This window comes from Aquarana catesbeiana, linkage group LG02 (assembly GCF_042186555.1).
Source record: "Aquarana catesbeiana isolate 2022-GZ linkage group LG02, ASM4218655v1, whole genome shotgun sequence".
Classification (NCBI taxonomy): domain Eukaryota; kingdom Metazoa; phylum Chordata; class Amphibia; order Anura; family Ranidae; genus Aquarana; species Aquarana catesbeiana.
In genome coordinates, this window is record NC_133325.1 from 31,983,487 (window position 1) to 32,005,581 (window position 22,095).

A 22,095-nucleotide genomic window follows, 5' to 3' on the forward strand; every position below is an offset into this window, starting at 1 on the left:
TTCTCCCCTCACATTACATTTTTTGCAATTTTGGTTATAGATGTTTTTTCTCCCCTTTTTTTACAATGCACCACTTGTTACCAGATATCCTTTTGCTTCTTGCAGACACATTGTTCACATTGCCTCATTTCTGTGGCCCTCATTGAGGTGAACCTCTGTAGAGGCGACCTTGACCTCTTGGGTGGCTGTCTCTCCATCTTCCTATGGCTTTCCCTTTTGCAACTGACCTCCTGAGGTTCTTTTTATCTTTAAGTGCAAGATCATGCTATATATTATATGGTATCTATAATCCAGCCTCTGAAGTTGCTGTAACTCTCTATTGTTTCCATGTGATGTTCTTTCTAATGCCATGTGCCCTTTTTCTATTAATAGTTATTATAAGAATACAGTCCTTCTTGCTACTACTCCTGAAGAAAGGCATTTTTTAGCCAGAATTGCGTCGGGTATTTGGGAGTGCTATAAGTATCTGTACATGTATTTAATACTCATTTTTGTCGTTTATGCTATTTGTCTTTGCACAGACAAAACAATTTATTGTTATTGTTGTGTTTAATATTTCACTTGTAATAAAACTTTACATATTTTATACTATTGGTGTTGTTGCTGCCTTAAAAATCCTGTTCCCAAGGGGGATCTTCTTTGTTTGCATATTATCAGGATGCTGGCAACACAACACCTGGTTACTTTGATGGTGGGATCGTTTTCTACGTTAAAGGTGACATCTAGTGTTCTGTTGTTGATTGTTGGTATCGTTCTTTCACCTGACCTTGCTGACTCCTTGATAATGGAAACAGTAAATCTAACCTCTGACTTTTTTCTTATGGGCTTCTCAGATTTTCACTACAATCATGCTGCTTTTTTCTCTGCCATTCTGGTTATATACATGCTCACATGGACTTCTAACTTACTTTTATTGAGTTCTATTAAACTTTCTCCACAGTTGCACACACCAATGTACTTTTTCTTAGGGAACCTGTCTGCGGTGGACATCACTTTCTCTACAGTGACCGTTCCCAAGCTACTGTCCTGCATTCTACATGGAGGAGCTTTGATCTCTTTCCTTGGCTGCTTTCTTCAGATGTTCTTCTTCCTGTTTTTGGGCACCACTGAGAGTTTTCTTTTGTCAGCCATGGCATTTGATCGGTATTTGGCTATATGTGACCCCTTACGCTATACCTTATTAATGAGTGATAAGGTCATGGTCATGCTGACTAGCATCTGTTGGCTTGCAGCTTCTCTACATTCATTATTGCACACTTATATTCTCTCACATTTAACATACTGTGAGAACAGGCTGATCCCCCACTTCTTCTGCGATGTGACACCCCTCATCAAGCTGTCCTGCTCCAGTACTACACTAGCTGAGCTCTTAATATACACCGAAGGTTCTTTGGCTGGCAACATTCCATTCCTTTTTATCCTCATTTCCTATATCTTCATTACACGGGCTATATTGAAAATGGAAACTAAAAGCGGCCGGAGCAAGGCCTTTTCCTCCTGTTCTTCACATCTCATGGTCATTTGTCTGTTCTATGGTACCGACATTTTCATTTACTTCCGTCCTCCATCAGACTACTCCTCCCAGTATGATCGTATTGTTAGCATGGCTTACACTATCATCACACCTATGTTGAATCCTTTTATATACAGCCTAAGGAACAGAGATGTGAGATATAGTCTGAAAAAAATTATAAATAAATGATTTTCTGACACCTAAACAAATAAAGTCTTCTGCTGAGGCTTTTGGATACTAAGATACATTTGTGAACACATTAGGCTCAATTAACAAAGCCTAATCACCCCGTGTGGTGCCGATTCCCCCTGCTTCCTGTCCCCCCCGCAGGGCTGACAGCTTCAAACCTCTGCTCTCAGGAGCGAGGAAGGGGCTAGCAAATATTTCACTAACCGACCCCTTACTTTTCTTAATAAACACAGTGAGTGATCAATGCCGATCACTGAAGCATAGTAAGCTATGTTTACAGCAAGCTGCAGAGAAAGGGACTGGGGAATCTCTGTCTTCGGTTTCTTTCTCTGTCTCAAAAGTGAGACACCATGGTTCTATTTGGATCCCTGATATTTCACCAAAGCTTCATAATAAAACAAAATTGTAAAAATAATAATAATAAATAATATTGTAAAAATAATTGAATACAATTGTAAAAAAAACATAATACAAAAAAAACTACTGACACCGTCCACTGCTCTGTTGATATACACATGTAGCACACTCTACATAGGTAGGTGCTAGAGGTTAGGATTTTTTTTTTTGTTAGTGCAGGCAAAGCTAGGCCTGTTTGTTTTGGTTTGTCTGGGCTGGGAGTGGCTCAGAGTAGCAGCTATGACTCACAGACAGCATCACCTTTCTGTTACCTCCCTCTTTCATCTAGAGGATTCTAGAAGAGGAGGAGGGGAAAAGAGGTGGAGCTGTTTGGGGTGTCTCAGGGAACCCTGACCAATCCCCAACTAGGATTGTTAGGGGGCAGGCCTCCTGGAAATACCCAGGGTCAGCCCAGCTGGGGAGGAGTTGTCGGGTGTAAGAACTGAGGATGGAGTACTAGGCTGTCGGGGCCTTTGAGGGAGCTCCCCAGTCTGGGGGGGTGACCTTGGGCCTGGGCTCAGATGCAGGACAGAGCCCTCCAGGAAATTGTGGAGGCTTTGAACAGGAGGCACAGGAGGAGCAAGAGAGGACAGCAGGAGCTAGTACTGCTGGGCAAGTCTTCAGGAGGGAACCACTGGTTGCAGCCAGGAGGGCTGGTGAGTGACATGTGCTATCAGGGGGACTGGAGAGGCATGCCAGAGAGGACTGAGAAGAAACAGTCAGAGCTGGGTGTGGGGCCAGTGAGGATTGCAATGCCACAGGCAGTGGAGTCAGGCATCTTCAGCCAGGAGGGCTGGCCGGGCCTGAAGAGGATTGACTGGGAGCAGTAGTCCACCTAATAGGACAAAAAACTTTCTACTTACTGTTACACCATGGGGGCCCGCGGTCCCTGCCTACAAAGGGCAAGTTACTTAGGCCTGGCTGATTTAGTATTAGGCCTAACCATGTGCTGGCTGCTCCTGGGAGATCAAGGGTTGTGCTGGAAGAGTCTGGAGAAGTGTACAAAGAGTGTACATAGTTGTCCCTAGCAACTTTTCTAGTATTCTAAGGGGCATCCCATATTTTCCATACCCCACCCATGTTAAATTCCCTCAATAAAACAACAAAACAAAGCCAACAGACTGTTCATTGTCTTGGATTGTCTGGGAAGTGAATGCCGGGCTGGGCAGGGTGACAGGTGGGCCACATCACTCAGCAGCCCCTAATGGGCGAACCGCTACACACACATGTGTGTTTGTGCTCTGGGGTGCACACCCTAATGCAATAGACTGCACACACCAATGACCATAACACAAAAATAAGGATCTTTTTTCCTTCATTTCACAAATTTTCAAATCTGGACAAACTGAAAATAGCTGTCACTTTTTGTGTGACAGTTATTTGTCACACAAAAAGTGTCCTTAAGCATGCTCATTCATATTGGTGTGTTAGTTTTGTGAATTGAGCTTACTGTCCATTATCTCTGAACAAGTTTCTTCAATTTTATTCAGTAAGATGTTGAACTGACCATTGCTGTATTCCATTTTATGTCTGTGAGATGTCCATAAGCCCAGATTAAAACATTTCTGTCCACTGTAATGTTTGGGAGTTCTTATCAATAGCCAGCCATATATTTTTTTAAACAAAGTTTTTATTTTCTCCAAAAGGCGAGCAATGCAACTTATCTTCAGCATAAACAGAAATAATCCAAAAACTTTGGTACAAAACAAAGATTTGGCTCACTAGCAACATCTCCTTGCCCCACCAGAGGGTTTAACTACTTGCTTACTTAAACCCCCCTCCTGCCCAGTCCAATTTTCAGCTTTCAGCGCTGTCGCACTTTGAATGACAATTGCGCGGTCATGCTACACTGCACCCTAATGACATTTTTATCATTTTTTTCCCACAAATAGAGCTTTCTTTTGATTGATTTGATTAAATACCAATTTAATCACAGCTGGGGTTTTTATTTTTTACTAAACAAACAAAAAAAGATGGAAATTTTTGAAAAAAAAAAAATCATGTTTAATAGTTTGTTATAAAATTTTGCAAACATTGATATGCGCTGATGAGGCGGCACTGGTGGGCACTGATAGGCTGCACTGATGGGCATGGATAGGCACAGTTAAGGCGGCACTGATAGGCACAGTTAAGGCGGCACTGATAGGCATAGTTAAGGCGGCACTGATAGGCACAGTTAAGGCCGCACTGATAGGCACAGATAAAGCGGTACTGATGGGCACAGATAAGGCGGCACTGATGGCCACTGATGGGCACTGATGGGTGGCATGGATGGGTGGCACGGATAGGTGGCACAGATGGGCACTGATAGGTACCACTGATGGGGGGCACTGGTGGGCGGCACTGATGGGGGGCACTGATGGGTGGCACTGATGGGCAGTGATGGGCGGCACTGATGGGCAGTGATGGGCGGCACTGATGGGCACTGGTAGGTGACATTGATGGGCACTGATAGGTTGCACTGATGTGGGTGCTGATGGGTGGCACTGATGTGGGTGCTGATGGGTGGCACTGATGTGGGTGCTGATGGGTGGCACTGTGGGCACTGATGGGTGGCACTGTGGGCACTGATGGGTGGCACTGATTGATGGCACCGTGGGCACTGATGGGTGACGCTGGTGGGCACTGGTAGGCGGCACTGCTGCCTACTGCTCTGTATCAGAAGAGCGCCGTGATCGGGACTGATGTCCCTCTCACGGCCGCCGGTTATCAGGTTTCTTTTTTCCTCCTCACGCTGTCAGCGCGAGGAGGAAAAATAGCCGATTACCGGCTCTGTTTACATCACATGATCAGCTGTCATTGGCTGACAGCTGATCATTTTGTAAGGGGTCGGGACCGACCCCTTACTCTGATCTGTGATCAGGCAAGTCTCAAAGACTCGCTGATCACCGAGCGCGCCGCGCGCGCCCTGCAGGGGGCGCGCAGGCCGCTCATGCACGGGACGACGTCAATAGACGTAGTCCCGGCAATTTAGATCCGCGCTGTTGCCATCATTTGGCAATGGCCCGGATCTGAAGCGGTTAAAGACATGGATGAGTGAGCTTGGGGTGAAGGAACTTGACTGGCCTGCACAGAGTCCTGAACTCAACCCGATAGAACACCTTTGGGATGAATTAGAGCGGAGACTACAAGCCAGGCCACATCAATGTCTGATCTCACAAATGCGCTTCTGGAAGAATGGTCAAACATTCTCATTGACACACTACTAAACATCGTAGACAGTCTTCCCAGAAGAGTTGAAGCTGTTATTGCTGCCAACTCCCTATTGAACCCTACGGACTAAGACTGGGATGTCATTAAAGTTCATCTGCGTGTAAAGGCAGGCGTCCCAGAGACAACGTGGGAAACTCTGCAGTGTGCCTAAGGTGGCATCGGCATTCTGCTATTGTTCCCCAGGCTTATGTTCCACCACTAATAAAATTCTTGTAGGGACAAGAACTGGGGCATGATCCAAAACTTGATACTGGCATAAGGCTGCTTTAAGCTCCAGAAAAGCCTCCTCAGCTTTGGCATTCCGCTTAAACATAACTGATGTCTTACCCTTCATCAAGTCAGTCAGTGGCACAGCAATATTGGCAAAATTGGAAAAACATCGTTGGTAATGCCCAGGAATGCTCAGCCCTCTTTCTTTATGATAGGCCAAGCCTGAATAGCCTCTACCTTGTTCATTTGAGGCTTCACCAAACCCCTACCTACAATGTACCTGAGATATCTGGTCTCTTCCGCCCCAAAGGCACATTACTCAGGATTGACAGTAAACCTGTATTTATTTCTGAGCCTAGTCCCAGGAAAGCCTATGCCTCTACAGCCTCTGAAACCCATCAAATGGGCTTTTCTTGACTGGCTACATCCTCCATCCAGGTTCAGTAGCACGCTTAGTAATAGACTCGGTAATACTCAACAACAGGCTCAATAACTTTCATTCGGGAACTTGCGGCTAGTGCAGTTGTGCAATGGGGTATCCTAAAGTGCAGTGAACACAGTACTGACTGAGTGGGTCTTACCAGGGTGGCATGTCAGTCAGGGCCATCAATTAGGGCCCAGGCCCCATCAGCTGAGCAGAGGCACCTGGGCAGCTGATAAGCAGAGATTGTAAGCAATTGTAAGATTGTTTTTTTTTTTTTGAAGCACGTGATTAGAGCCGGAGGCACTAATAGGCTTCAAAAAAGGGTGCATACGGGGCGCAGAACACTGCACCCAAAGCCCACCCAGTTGTGTACAGTAGCGAATGAATATTTCCTATTGTAACACTGATTCTCCTCCCGGCCAATCAGGAAGTGGGTCATGAGACCCGTCACCCGACTGGCCGAAGGGAGATCCAAACGGATTGACCGCTGGGAGAAAGAGGGAGGAGACGCAGGGGAACTGTATCAATACATCAGCGTAATACACATATCAACCTGCTTTTGGAGTTCCCATATAAAAAAAAGGAAGAAACATATTAATCATATGTATAAAGGCCCACTTACGTGTGCCCTAGTATTTTTTTATTTATTTATTTTTTTATATGGGAACTCCAAAAGCAGGTTGATATGTGTATTATGCTGATGTTTTGATACAGTATGATTAACAGCTATGCCTTTCTCTTTGGATAGGCCATCTCTATCTGTGGTCAAGATATAGAGGTCCTGAGGAAGCTATAATTGTGAAACGTGTCAACCTCTTAACATAGCAGTAATAGAGTCACATAAGAGTAATAATTGACATGTTATATATGTATTGAGCTAATGGTTTTCTTTTAGAAAAAGTACCGTATTTATCGGCATATAACACACACTTTTTTCCCCTGAAAATCAGGGGAAAATCGTGGGTGTGTGTTATAGGCCGATCCCCGCCAATTTTGTGTGATCGAAGCGATTGCGGTAATTGCTGCGATCGCCGCCGACATACACAGCCGTGTGTAAATTAAAATATGGCGCCGAGACTGCAGGGACACGGCGGAGCCGAGATACACATACCCGAGCATCCTCGGCTTTTCTCGGCGCCGCTCACAGTCACGCCCAGTCCCGCCATTGGACCTGTGTGATGTCCATCATAGAGCGGGACTGGGTGGGACTGTGAGCGGCGCAGAGAAAAGCCGAGGACACTCGGGTATGTGTATCTCGGCTCCGCCGTGTCTCTGCAGTCTCGGCGCCATATTTGAATTTACACATGGCTGTGTATGTCGGCAGGGATCGCGGTGGTCACGCAAGGCTGCACTGGGGCAAAGCTGCACTGACATGGCTGCACTGACAAGGCTGCACTGACATGGCTGCACTGGGGCAAAGCTGCACTGACAAGGCTGCACTGGACACTGGCGCAAGGCTGCACTGACACTGACAAGGCTGCAGATGGACACCGATAACACTGCATTGATGGGCATTTTAATGTAAGTTTTTCTTCCTTAAACTTTACTCCTAAAAGTTTTTTTCCTTAAAATTCCCTCCTAAACTTGGGGTGCGTGTTATGCGCCGGCGTGTGTTATACGCCGATAAATACGGTATGTTAAACAATTTAAACTTTTGTAATAAAGACATTTTATCTATTGGATTTTCATTGTCCTCTTCTGGTATCGCTAAAGTCCGTCAGCTGTTCTTTTCAAAATATCAAAGTAAACTCCTGTTTTTAATGCATATTGTTAGACAGGATAATTCAGCTGGTTGAAGGCTGGTTGGTAAGTTGAGCTGGGAATTTTATTTGGTTTTGTTTGACATGAGAACTACAGAGGACCATTTTCAGTAAATTGCCCCCCCCCCCCCCCGCACTACAAATCACCCTCCCTGGAGATTATCCTCTTCATCCTGCTGCTCAAACCCCCCATGTGTCCCCTTCCCCCACAGCTCTGCTGGTTTCCCTCCTGCTGGCTGCTGCAGGCATACAGGGGAATCAATTTTCTGAATGAACAGAGTGATTGGTACTGATCACTCATTGCATTCATTCATAGCTGAAGCATAGTAAACCGTGTTTACTGTGCTTCAGTTTATGAATGTGTTGCAAAGTCCTGGGTCCCTTAAGACCTAATGGTGACCTCCAGAGTTAGGGACAGCTCACATCCTTCTGTGTAGAGTGGGTTACAAGGCATGGTGGGTGTACTGCAAGATGAAATGGTGGGCGCCAGACACTTTTTGAATGCAAAGAGATTTATTTTCTCTTGAACAGAACTGTGGGAGAGAGGGTTAGGGCCAGGAGGACATACTTAGACAGCTATACAGGTGAAGGCCTTTAAGCCGGACATTGCTTCGTATAGGTAGGACCACTGTCTCCTATGGCAAGAATCTTGTAGCAGTTACTAATGGTAGTAGTTTTCAATTATTGACAACACAAACAGTTCTCTGTCTACGCCACAATCACTCACTGTGGGCTTTCACTCAATAAACTCCCAGTCTTTCACTAGACTTCAGATCCAATAGCCACTGGATCCCCTAAGCTCTTCCACTTTTAGCACTCAGTAATTTCCTCAAGCGTCACCCCCGCTTCTCTGCTGGGTCCCTGGCTTGGCATTCACAGATACTCTTTAAGCGTCACCCCCGCTGACCCGCTAGGTCCCTGGCTTGGCACTCACTGATGCTCCGCAAGCGTCACCTCTGTTGTCCCGCTGGGTCCCTGACTTGGCACTTCATTCCTTTTCTGAATGAACAGTGTGTGAACGGTACAGATCACTGCGTTCTTTCATAACGGAAGCATAACAAACTGCATTTACTATGCTTCAGTTTGTGAATGAACAGGAAGCTGCTCAACACAGAACACTTCCCATTCATTCACTGTCCAGTGATTCATTCCAGTCCAGGCGGCAGAGAAAGGGACTGGGGGATCTCTGTCCTCAGTTCATTTTTCTGTTTCAAAAGTGAGACAGCAGACCCCTGATATTTCATTAAAGACCACTATTGGGGCTCCTAAAATATGTTTTTAAACAATACAAAATAATATCTTAAAATATAATTCTAAAAATAAAAAAATAAAATAATAAAAATAAAAAGCTACTGACGCGGTCTACTGCCCTACTGACACTATCCAGTGCTGTACTGACACCATTCACTGTCCTGTCCTACTGACACCATCCTCTGCTCTACTGACATCATCCATTTCTCTACTGACACTGTCCACTGCCCTACTGACGCCATCCTTTGCCCTACTGAAACCAACTTTTGCCCTGTGCCTGAGAGACTGCTTATCCCAGGGAGCTTTGTACTTGCTACCTATTCCCCGCTCACATATGGTGGAGGCCTGTGGGTAGCTGTAGTAAGTTACTACTTAAAGGGCCAGTACCTGGAGTGACTAAACATGGAGGAAATCCTCAAACAGTTGGTGTTATCTAGAATTGAACAGCAGCAAGCCAACGCTATCGCACAGGAGCAAACAAAGTCGCTGTGCCAACAGATTGGTGCTGTACAGGAGCAAACGCAGAGGCTGTTTAAACATCTAGCCACTGCTGCAAAAGCAGATAGGAAAACTCTGACTGAGGTTGTGGAGATGCTGGCGCAGTGATCACCTGCTAAAATTTAAGGTGTTAGAGACAAGCCCTCAGCCATCCATGTATGTGTCGCTTTCTCTCCAAGATGACTGCAGATGATCACCCAGTGGCCTTTCTGCTGAAGTTTGAAAGGACCGTTGAGAGGGAAGGTTGGCCTAAAACCCAGTGGGCCGGACTGGTCACCCCCTTACTTACTGAAGAATTGCAGAAGGCCTACTATAATCTGAAGGTGGCAGAAGCAAGAGAGTAGGAGGAGGTCAAGCAGGAAATCCTGGTGATACTCGGTGTCACCTTGGCCGTTTAAGCACAGCGCAGGCATGTACTGGGCATCGGGACTACCGCGAGTTTCCCGGTGGACCGATGGCTCAGTGGGCCGGTTTCAGTGACACTGTACCACTGCCCCCATCCACTCCGCTGACAGGAGTCGACCCTGAGAAGATCATCATATGATCCAAAAGGAGGGCAGCCACACACAGCTGTAACATAAGCTTCCTCTGCACTCATTCTCCTGCTCTTTCCTCCCCCCCCGCTCTCCATCTAGATTATCTGCAACATAGGACAGGATGGAGAACGGGGGGGGGGGGGGAGCAGGAGAACAAGTGCAGATGAATCTTATGTTACAGCTGTGTGTGGCTGCCCTCCTTCCAGATCGTATGATGAGCATCTCAGTGCTGACTCCTGAGGATCATGTCATTATTCAGTTGCACTGCATGACTAGCCAGGGAGAGGAGGTGAGCACTTTGAGGGGGGGCAGAGGAGCATGGAGGGGGGTTTAGAGGAGAACAGGAGACCAGAGCAGCATTGGGAGAAAGAGAGGAGCATGGGGGGACCAGCGGAGCATGCGGGGGACCAGAGGAGCATGCAGGGGACCAGAGGAGCATTGGGGGACCAGAGTAGCATGGGGGGACCAGAGGAGCATAAGAGGGACCAGAGGAGAACGCAGGGGACCAAAGGAGCATGTGGGGCACCACAGCAGGGGGGGACCAGAGGAGCACATGGGGGGCCAGAGGAGCAGGGGGGTACCAGAGGAGCACAGGTGGGGGCCAGAGAAACACGAGGGTACAGAGGATCGGGGGGACCAGATGAGCATGGGGGGACAGAGGAGCAGGAGAAGACTGCAGAAGCATGTGGGGGAACAGAAGCATGTGGGGGACAAGAGGAGCATGGGGGTACCAGAGGAGCACGGGAGGGGGGGCCAGAGAAGCACGAGGGTACAGAGGAGCATGGGGGACCAGATGAGCATGCGGAGCAACAGAGGAGCTGGAGAGGAATGCATAAGCATGCGGGAGAACAGAGAAGCATGTGGGGGACCAGAGAAGCAGGGGGAGGACCAGAAGAGCACAGGGATGAAGCACGGGGGGAACAGAGAAGCATGGGGGAGACCAGAAGGAACAAGGGGTAGGGGACAGACAGCTGACTCAACAGCTATGGCCTGGGAGTTTCTCACTTTGCTGCCTAATCTTGTCCCATTACGGGGGGCGCCAAACTGATTCTTTGCCCCGGGTGAATTAATGTCTAGCTTCCCCACTGGTACTGCCTATTAGAGAAATAAAGTAGAATGGCTAATGGCTAGTGATGGGGGGGCTTGTGTGGCCATCGGGGTTGGCCGACCAAGGGGGGGTGGGTTTATCCGGCAAGCATGGTAGAGACCTGTCACCTGTCACAGTGGGCCAGTGACAGGTGGGCCAGTAGGCCAGTCTGCCAAATTTTTGTCCCAGCAGTCCAGTCCTGGCACAGTGGGTCTACAGCTGGTCTTTCCGAGATGAGAGGCCCCAAGATCACAGATGTTTGACCTAATCCACCTGGTGCGAAAATGGCTACAGCCAGAGTCCCTGTCTGGGCCACAAATAGTGGAGCGTGTGTTCATGGACCGATTCCTGAGCTCACGACCAATTGCCCTACAGAAGTGGGTGAGTCAAGAGGACCCCAAGTTGGCAGACAACCTGGTGGAGCTCGTTAAAAGGTACTTTGTTGCAGAGAGCTTGGTTACCCCCCCTACAGCCGCACAGACTTTCCACCCAAAGCCACAGTCTCCCTGGGCAACCGGTTTTTACTTCTGTTCTTATGTTCCAGGGGAAGTGGGTGGTAAGCATGGCAAGGAGACAGGGGGGGTGTTTTTGGTGCCAGGTCTGAAGATTGGCATCCCAAACAAGGGAAGCCAGGGCCTGTCAGCAAACCTAACTGGATTAATGTTAAGTGTTTCCGTTGTCAGGAACTGGGACATGTTGCAGCAAACTGTCCATTGACAGATGAACCTCTGCAATGTGACATATATTTTAGACAGCAGTCTATGTTTGCTGTTGTTTCATGTGCTGCAGTGCCAAGTCTGGGTAAACACATGTATCAAATGACTGTCAATAATAAGCCTATTATGGCCTTGCTGGACTCAGGAAGTTTGATTACTTTGGTTAACGCTGATATGGTTAAGCCTGTGAATTCTCATGCTAAAAAAGTTTCTGTGATATGTGTATATGGTAATACCCGGGAGTATCTTATAGCCACGGTCAAGTTTCAATCTGACATATGTACTGTGACTCATCTGGTCGGAGTTGTACTCCACTTAGTGCATGAGGCCATAATTGGCAGGGATTTCCCCAAGTTCTGGGAACTGTGTGAACGTCCATACTCGGTCACAGTAGCTGAATCAGAGGCGGAGCCAGAATCCCTGGCCAAACACAGAAAATGTGGGTTCAGGTGACTCCTCTCAGGAATCCCCAGGTTTTCCTTTCTCTGTTATGGCAGGAGAACCAGGACAGACTGAGGAAGTCCCCACAACCAGTGAAAGTGGACAGCCTTCTGCTGACACTGAGGCTACCTTAGAATTTACTGATCTTAAAGTGGAGTTCCACCCAAAAAAAAAAAAAAAAATTTTTATTAATGTGCATGAAATAAATAAAAAAAAAAACATTTGGAGAACATTTTTTTTTTTTTACTTACCTTTTTATGCCTGTTGCTATGTGGTCCCTCAAAATCTGCCTCCTTCATTACCTCGGCTCCTGACGTCACTTCCCTTGGCGCCTCCGCTCACTACTGCTCCTGGGAGATGTGTGTCATCATTTCCCAGGAGTCAGTCAGTGGGCTGCTCCGAGGGCTTCATTGCCATCACGAGGCGGGCACTTCCAATGACGCTGCCCATTGTGATGGCAACCTGAATAGTTGACGGCGCTGCGAGTAGGACTGAATGCGCATGCGTGAGATCAGGGAGGGAATGGGCGGTGCATGATGGTCGCTCAGCAGCACCATATCCCGGAACTGAATGCTTGTGGGCTTCACATGCCCACAAGCAAAATGAAAACAGCCAGCAAAGGTTTATCAAAGTACATTTCGGAGATAAAATCGGACATCAGGGCACAAATTTTACGAAAAAACGTGAGTGTTACAATGCTATATTAACAGCTTCTGAAAGGTTTAAAAAAAAATAGTGATTGTAGTTGGAACTCCGCTTTAATGTGCACCAGGAAAACTTTCGTATTGAAAAGAGAAAAGACCCTACCCGTGCCAGGGCCTGGGTAAAATGTGGTTATGGTTAATGGTGCACCTGTCAAACCATGGGGACAGGCTCTGTTTTCCTTATTTCAGTAGCTATGAGGATTTACTGTATCAGTGTATAAAAAGTATGATGAAATTGTTGAACAGTTGCTGGTCCCTGAACCGTACAGAATGGTGGTACTAGAACTTATCCATGAACACTTGCTGGGAGGCCATTTGTGTGTTGAGAAAACCACTGAAAGAGTGTTTTGCAGGTTTTACTGGCCTGGGATTCAGAAGGACATTGAGAATTATTGTCAGTCCTGCCCTGTATATCAAATGTCAGCACCCCTGCCTCACTTTGGAAGTCCTTTAGTGCCATTACCCATTATTGAAGTCCCCTTTGAGAGGATTGCCATGGACCTTGTGGGTCCACTGCCCAAGTCTGCCCGGGGCCATAAGCACATTCTTGTGATTATGGACTATGATACCCATTACCCTGAGGCAGTTCCTCTACGCAACACATCTGCTAAAAACATTGCCAAGGAGTTGTTTATGATGTTCAGTCGCATTGGGGTCCCTAAGGAGGTGCTTACAGACCAAGGCTCCCATTCATGTCATGAGTAACTAAAGAGTTGTGCAAATTGTTTAAGGAGACACAGTTGCGAACCTCCGTGTACCACCCTCAAACTAATGGCTTGGTGGAACGCTTTAATAAAATTTTAAAGGGTATGTTGAAAAAGGTTGTTGACAAGGATGGGAAAAACTGGGACTTCTTGCTTCCTTACTTGATGTTTGCCATCAGGGAGGTTCCCCAGTCCTCCATGGGGTACTCTCCATTCAAGTTGCTCTATGGGAGACACCCTCAGGGACTCTTAGACATAGCCAAGGAAACCTGGGAGGGGGAGCTGACACCCCACAAAAGTGTAATTGAGCATCTTGCTCAGATGCAGGACAGAATTACAGCGATAATGCTCATGGTAAAGGAACACTTAGTTCAGGCTCAAGAAGCCCAACAAAGAATATACAACAGGGGGGACTGACTCCTTGTTTTCTCGCCTGGTGATAGGGCCCTGGTCTTAGTTCCCACTCTTGAAAGCAAGTTCTTGGCTAAGTTGCAGGGTCCCTTTGAAGTAGTTCAAAGAGTTGGGGAGGTGAATTACAAGGTACATCAACCGGGTAAAAGAAAGCCTGAGCAGATATACCATGTGAACCTGTTAAAGCCCTGGAAGGTTAGGCTGGCATTAACTGAAAACTTTGTGCCTGTAACTCTTGGGAGTATTGAGTCCCTCTGGTCCCTGAAGTTACAATTCCAGACACAATGTCTCGTACCCAAAAGCAGGAAGCTACAGAGTTCCTGATACAGAAAAGAGAAACAATTTCAGAGTTACCAGGCACTACTTCAGTGGTTCAGCATATTGTTACTGAACCTGGAGTACATGTCAAACTCAAACCATACCGAATTCCTGAAGATAGAAGAAAGGACATCAGTGATGATGAAGTCAAAAGGATGCTGGAGCTAGATGTCATTGAGGAGGCCTATAGTGACTGGTCTAGTCCCTTCCTGTTCAAAAACCAGACGGTACTTGGAGGTTTTGTAATGAGTTAAGGAAACTTAATTCAGTGACAACATTTGACACATACCCAATGCCCAGAGTAGACAAACTTATAGACAGACTTGGCAAGGCCCGCTATCTGACCACTTTGGACTTGGCCAAAGGATATTGGCAAATCCCCCTCACTAATAGCGCCAAAGAAAAGACTGCATTTGTGACCCCTGAGGGTTCATTTCCCTGGGACATTTCAGAGGGTCATAGACAGGACCCTAAGACCTCACCACCAGTATGCAGCAGCCTATCTAGATGACATAGTGATACATAGCACTGACTGGGAGTCTCACTTTCACTGGGTCCAAGCAGTCTTGGATTTCCTTTTCGAGGAAGGTTTTACAGCAAATCCAAAAAAGTGCGCAATTGGTTTAGAGGAAGCCAGGTATTTGGGCTACACTATTGGTCGAGGAGTCATAAACCCCAACTGAACAAAGTAGAAGCCATCCAAGAGTGGTCATGTCCGGTAAACAAGAAGCAGGTCTCTAGGTACTACGGGATACTATAGAAGGTTCATCCCAAATTTTGCCACTTTAGCAGCTCCACTGACTGACCTTACAGAGAAAGACTTCGTAATGGTAAAATGGTCCCCAGAAGCAGAAGAGTCTTTCCAAATCTTGAAAAAGGCCCTTTGTGCACAACCAGTGTTGTACTCCCCCCCCGATTTCTCCAAGGATTTTTTGGTTCAAATGGATGTGTCTGATGTTTGCATTGGGGCAGTATTGTCACAGGTACACCATGGGGAAGAACACCATGGAATGTTTAGCCATAAAGTGGGCCTTGGACGCACTAAGGTATTATCTATTAGGGCACAAGTATGAGTTAATGACTACCCATGCTCCCCTCAAGTGGATGGCCCAAAAGAAGGAGACATATAGATGGGTGAACTGTTTTTTTTCTGGCCCTTCAGGACTATGCCTTCACTGTAAAGTACAGGCCAGGGCATAAGATGGGGAATGTAGATGCCCTGTCCCGGGTCACCATAATCCCCCCTCCACCAAATGATTTAGAGGGGTAGCCCAATATTTTTGGTAACATAGTGTCGATGAGCGAGTTTGAGGTGGAGTAACTTGACTGGCCTCAACCCCATAGAACACCTTTGGGATGAATTAGAGCGGAGACGACTATGAGCCAGGCCTTCTCGTACAACATCAATGCTTGACCCCACAAATGGGCTTCTGGAAAATGGTCAAACATTCCCATAGACACACTCCTAAACCTTGTGGACAGCCTTCCCAGAAGAGTTGAAGCTATTATAGCTGCAAAGGAGGGGGGCAACTCAATTTTGAACCCTACGGAATAAGACTGGGATGCCATTAAAGTTCATGTGTGGGTAAGGGCAGGTGTCCCAATACTTTTGGCAATATAGTGTATATTTCCAAGAATAATATCTAATCTGGAGAGAAAATAGCCTAGTAACATTTGTTTATGCTGACTTTCACTAGAACAAATGTATATGCAGTGTCAGAAGATGAATAGTTCTTCCGAGTTTATAAAACAATACATCTCATTGTGTCACTCATATGCCCAGTACACACGATCGGACATTGATCAGACATTCCGACAACAAAATCCATGGATTTTTTCCGACGAATGTTGTCTCAAACTTGTCTTGCATACACACGGTCGCACAAAGTTGTCAGAATTTCCGATCGCCAAGAACGCGGTGACGTACACCACGTACAACGAAACTAGAAAAGGGCAGTTCTGAACCAAGCGCGGCACCCTTTGGGCTCCTTTTGCTAATTTCGTGTTAGTAAAAGTTTGGTGAGAGACAATTTGCGATTTTTCAGACTTGTGGTTTTCAGATCGTTTTCTGCTGTTTGGTTTGTGCTGGTGGGTTTGTATCTACTCTTCAGTGCGTGCAGTCAGTTCGTATTGTATTATTCAGTGCGATGTTGTCCGCTCGTTGCTGTTTTTCAGGTCGCTCTTCACAGGCCTTGCTGTTCTTCAGTGCCTTCTGTTACTTCGTTCTGAGCAGCCGACCTTTTTCTAGCCATGTTGCGTATACGTACTCCTCGTAGAGTTCGTGCTGTGTGGGGGCTTGGTGTTGGGGTGCTTACCTTGACACAAGCCCAGTCCATGAACAGGGTGGGGAGGACCAAGAATTGGTTGCTCCAGCGTGACCAGTTCTGTCACATGCCTTTGCTCCGTGAGATCCGTGAGAATAATAATGATGATTTCAGGAACTTTCTCAGGATGACGGACCCCGTATTTCACCGTTAGTTGGCTTTGCTGACCCCTTATATTAGCAGGCAGGATACCTGCATGAGGCAAGCCATCTCTGCGGAGCAGAGGCTAGTCGTCACCCTGCGGTACTTGGCGATGGGGAGAAGCCTGCAGGACCTCAAGTTGTCGACAGGCATCTCCCCCAGGCTCTGGGGATCATTATCCCAGAGACCTGTTCTGCCATCATCCAGGTCCTGCAGAAGGAGTATATTAAGGTAAGATTTTTATCATTTTGATAATATATTGTACTTATTTCCAAATTCCTAATTACCATGATTGTAATATGCTGTGAATGTTCCCTTTGTCCTCATGCATGCTGGATTTTTATGTAATATTTTTTTTTGTCCTTCATACATATTTGCCTACACTTACCTCCCCAGCATGCTCTCCTGGCCCTATATTCACCTTATGTAGTCACTTAACAATGTTTTTGATCAGCTCCATAGTAGTGCTTTACCCTAAATACCCCCTGAAATGTGAAAAAATGTGATTTGTGCTATAATTTCAGGCAGAGTGCCAGAGGCTTTTTTTTTGGGTCCCCAAATCATTTGGAACCCTCCCTCCCCCCAACTGCTAACTCAGCTGATACCAATTCTCTATCTATCCTCAATCCTCTATCTGCTGACCTTGCCAAACCCATACACACTATACCCACCTCTTTTGTGGTCCGATTTATGGATGAATTCCCCATAGCATGTAGTGCAAGGGCCTGCCTGAATACTTTCAAATGGTACTGTTTAAAGTTTTTGTATACTATTATTATCTTGATAGGTAATAGCAGCATGTCCAAATGTGCTAAAATGTGTACAATGTGTATTTATATCTTTGTATTAAGACACTTCTTACCTGTACAGTGGGCTGTCAATAGTGTAAGTAAGTAGGAGCTGGCAAAAGTAATACACATTATTTAGGCATTCATCTCTCAATGAAGTGGAGAGGGTTACCTGTCCAAAAGATCCCCCCCCCCCTAAAATGTTAGCAATGGCCCATGGGGGGGAGGAATCTGATAGGTGGACCTTATACCTTGGTCTTTCTAAACTCCCTAAAATAAATGTTATACTGATGTTGGGCAAGAATATTTATGTCTAATCTGCGTTCCCTGTTTATGTGCAAAATGATTAATTTATTTTTCTTGTTTGACTCCACAGTTTCCTTCCAACCCACAGGAATGGCAGACTGTGGCCTCCCACTTTGCCCAGCGGTGGGACTTTCCTAACTGCGGAGGGGCAATTGATGGGAAACACGTCCACATCTTCCCGCCACCCAACTCGGGGTCATACTATTATAATTATAAGGGGTTCAATAGTATTGTGATGTTGGCAGTGGTGTCGGCTACTTATGAGTTCCTGTATGTGGACGTGGGGAAGAATGGCCGGATGGTGGAGTCATCGCCCAGACGGAGTTCTACAGGCGTCTCCAGAATGGCAGCTTGGACTTGCCACCTCCAGAAGACAATGTGGAAGGACTCCCATTCGTCTTCGTTGCTGATGAAGCGTTTGTGCTGGGGGACCATCTTATGCAGCCATTCCCGATGAGGACCCTCACCCCGGACCAGAGGGTTTTTAATTACCGGCTGGCCAGAGCCAGAAGAGTGGTGGAGAACACATTTGGAATCATGACCAGCCGGTTCCGCCTATTTCTTACACCCATACACATGACGGAGTACAAACTGAATCATATCATCCTGGCGTGCTATGTTCTACACAACTTTTTAAGGCAAAATTCTTCCAACTATGCTGGCTCAGTTGGGACTGAAGCCAGAATTCATAATGAACCAACCCTGACGGCGCTTGAAAGTGGTCGTCCTGGCTTGCCCCCCCTGAGTGCCCGTGAGGTCCATCTTAGATACCTTGATTACTTTGCGGGTAGGGGGGCCATCAATATGCCAGACAATGTCTGAAACATTTTTAAAATAAAAAAATAATTTTAACTACTAAAATCTTTGGTGACATTTACTGCTTGTGTTTCTTTTAACTGACCCTGACAGAAATGTGGTGAGTCCTGAAAATGGCGTGATTGTGTAACATTACAAAGCACTGTTGGGTGTTATTTACTTAAGGCACTTTGCACTACAAGTGCACTTGAAACTGTACTTGTAGTGCAAAGTGGATTTGCCCTTAGGAAATAACCCCCATTGTCACAGAAAACACCAATTTGAGCACAACAAAAGTTTTGGAGCGTTGTAACAATAATCCACACATTCTTGATTATCAATCTTTTTAATACCAGCACAATCACATGTGCATTTGTAAAAGGTTTTTAAAACAAACCAACATGTTTGTTGTATAACAATTTTTTGGGTCATATTACTAAAAGTAGAAATGTCCATTTAAGGTAAAACAGGCATGTTTAAAACCAACAAGAAAGACACAAATCTGGAACTTACAAAGTTCAACTTTTGTAGAAATTGAAGGCAATATCAGACATAAGTATTTTTCAACTGTGTTTGATATTGCGTTCAGATGGGGTGAAGTCACCCCTGGAAAAACCACATTTTGAAGATGCACACAAATTGGGAAATGTCAACATGTGCTAGCTGCCATCACAGGGGATCAAGTGACGTGTTTTGGGGGTGCAACCCCTTCCTCCCTTCTACTTTATTATTGAGGAAGGGGTTGAACCCCCAAAACGCACACATTGATCTCCCGTGATGGCAGATAGCACATGTTGACACACTGTGTGCATCTTCAAAATTTGGCTTTTCTCGAATATGTCAAAAAATGTTAGAAATTTTTAGATCCCAAAAAGCACAAAAAAGGGAAGGGATTTGGAGGGGTTTTAAACTCTCCCTTAAACATCAATGATGTTCTTCATTTTTTTTAACATCATTGATGTTTTTCTGGATGTTTTCCAAGTCCCTATTACACCCCATGATCTCCCCGATCAGGATCTGTGCACTTTCAGAGGTGAAATGACCTGGATCCACAACATCACGATCACCTAAAAAGATAGAAACAAAACCACACCATGTATTATAAATATGCCGGCATCCATCTCTTACCTGAGCCTGTGGTCGCAGACACTCACCTGTTGTGGTGACAATTTCCACCACATCTCCTTCCTCCTCCTCCTCCTCCTGTTGTCTTTGGTGGGTCTCGACTTCTTCCTGAGGTGGTGGGTCTGTGGTCTCCTCGGATGAGGGGTGTCCTTTTCTCCCCATGTAAAAAAAATAGGTATACTTAGCACACAGATATTTGATACCAGAAATAGGAATATGAAACATTGCTTGGAAGTGGGGTACAATTGTCTGTTTTGGCAGAGTTCCAAGATGAAGAAATATTTTTGTCCTTTGTCAAGCTTGAATACTTACCTGTTTTGTACAAGCTTCACAGATCGAGACACTCCTATAGTATACACTGGAGCAGCTGCGTGGGGCTCCCTAATAAAAAGGGTGTTCTTGTGTCCTACACTAGTGCTCCAGCGTCCATATGTGAAAACTGCTGCTGAGTGTCCTCTCCTTACACAGAATCCAGTTTGCATTTCATTATATTTACAAACCCATCTACACAACAAAATTATTTTAAGAGAAGTAGGCCATAAAAAATGTATTCAAAAGCATATGGCCAAAACAATGGTGTTTTCTAGGCCGAACGAACAATGATTTATACGAACAAATAATGTGCCCATGAACATGAAAGTTACTGTACAACAGTTAAGAAAAGCACGTGGAGCAGCACGAACGTTATAAAAATAAAGAATAGGAACACAGCACAACTACTTACTTTTTTGCAGCACTCTCCTGATCCTTCTCTACTGCTCGTGCTCCCTTAATTTGAGGTCCGACCACCGCTTCCTGAGTTGATCATCATCATCGTACCCCGAAATTATTCTGCAGACTTTTGACTACTTTCGCTCTTTTCTTGGCCTTTCTGACATTGGGGTTGGGGTAAGGTCCATACTTTCCGTCATAGTCGGCTCTCTTCAGGATGTTGACCATCTCCAACGTCTCCCCAAAGGACATATTTGAGGCCTTAAATCGTCTCTTCTGGGATTGGGACGTTTCAGGCTCCGGGCTTTCCTCCTCCTCCTCCTCGTTGCTGTAATTAGCACGCACCTGCTGGGTCTCCGCCATGTGCTCTTCCCCCATTGCGCCGAACGAGAAGGGGCGGGAAATAGACTAGAAAGAACCGTCAGGGACAGTCGGAGTTTCACGCATGCGCAGTGTATATAAAGCGTAACACGCGTGCGTAGTACGTACGATCTGTGAGCAGGGGAAGGAGTATCGGAGGCGCCGATCGTGATAACGAAGGCAAGATCTAAACTTGGGCCTATACTGCTTATAGATTGAGGCCTATGTTGGGACAAGATTAGGACACTTTAGCCTGACATTAGGGTTTGTCCTGTGTTGTGTCTTGCAGAGAAAATGGATGGCTTCAATGACCACAACTTCCTCCCCCTGTTCATAGATAAATACAGGGAGCTGCCCTGTCTGTGGCAGGTCAAACATCCTCATTTTAATTATAAACAAAAGAGGCAGGCAGCGCTGGAAAAACTGCTGGAGTTGGTGAAGCCGGTGGTCCCCACATCAACCATCACCTATTTAAAAGCCAAAATTGGTGGCCTGAGGAGCACTTATCTTAGGGAGTGCAAGAAGGTCACGGATTCCCAGAGATCCGGAGCTGCAGCAGATGACGTTTATGTCCCCAGGCTGTGGTACTATGAGAGACTGCGATTTCTGTCAGACCAGACTGGAGTCAGGGAATCCCTCTCTACTCTTCCTTCCACTCTTCCTTCCACCCCAGCTGAGGCCTCCGATGTCCAACCTGGGCCTTCCAGCCAGGAAGAAGTGGAGGAGCCCAGCTGGAGCCAGGTATAGAATTCTTCTACAGATTTCTGGTCAATAAATAAATGATGTTTACTAGATGTTATTATTGATCACTAATTGTTGATTTAATAAAGTGTTTGACATATCAATAGACAGTAGTGGGCAAAAATAATTGGGACAAGAATGAAAAATGCTGGGCTCAGAATGATAGTCTGTTATATTTGTTAACATTCAATTTGCAACAATCATTAGGTGAAAATTGTGTGTTACTGATAAAGAAAAAAACTAAAACTATGTCCTTTTTTTCATACACAGGAAGACCTCAGCCAGGAGGAGGAGGCTGTGGAATGTGGCACACAGGAGGAGGCTGTGGAATGTGGCAGCCAGGAGAAGGCCGGGCCCAGTAGGAACCTGACAGAATTGCAGGTTCCTCCCATCCGCCTTCCAACCAGGAAGGGGAGTCACGTGCAGGATTCAG

The 22,095-nt window shown here is 46.1% G+C and overlaps 1 protein-coding gene across 1 annotated transcript; it reads left to right on the forward strand.

Annotated features, from left to right (window-relative positions):
* The first annotated feature begins 784 nt into the window (after window positions 1-784).
* LOC141129684 (olfactory receptor 1G1-like) lies at window positions 785-1,702 on the forward strand. Its single transcript, XM_073617778.1, has one exon. The coding sequence runs from the start codon at window positions 785-787 to the stop codon at window positions 1,700-1,702; it is 918 nt and encodes a 305-aa protein (XP_073473879.1).
* Window positions 1,703-22,095: the final 20,393 nt, after the last annotated feature.

Bases quoted from the DNA above. Each gene is read 5' to 3' on its own strand.
- LOC141129684 (XM_073617778.1), top strand. From the start codon at position 785: ATGGAAACAGTAAATCTAACCTCTGACTTTTTTCTTATGGGCTTCTCA.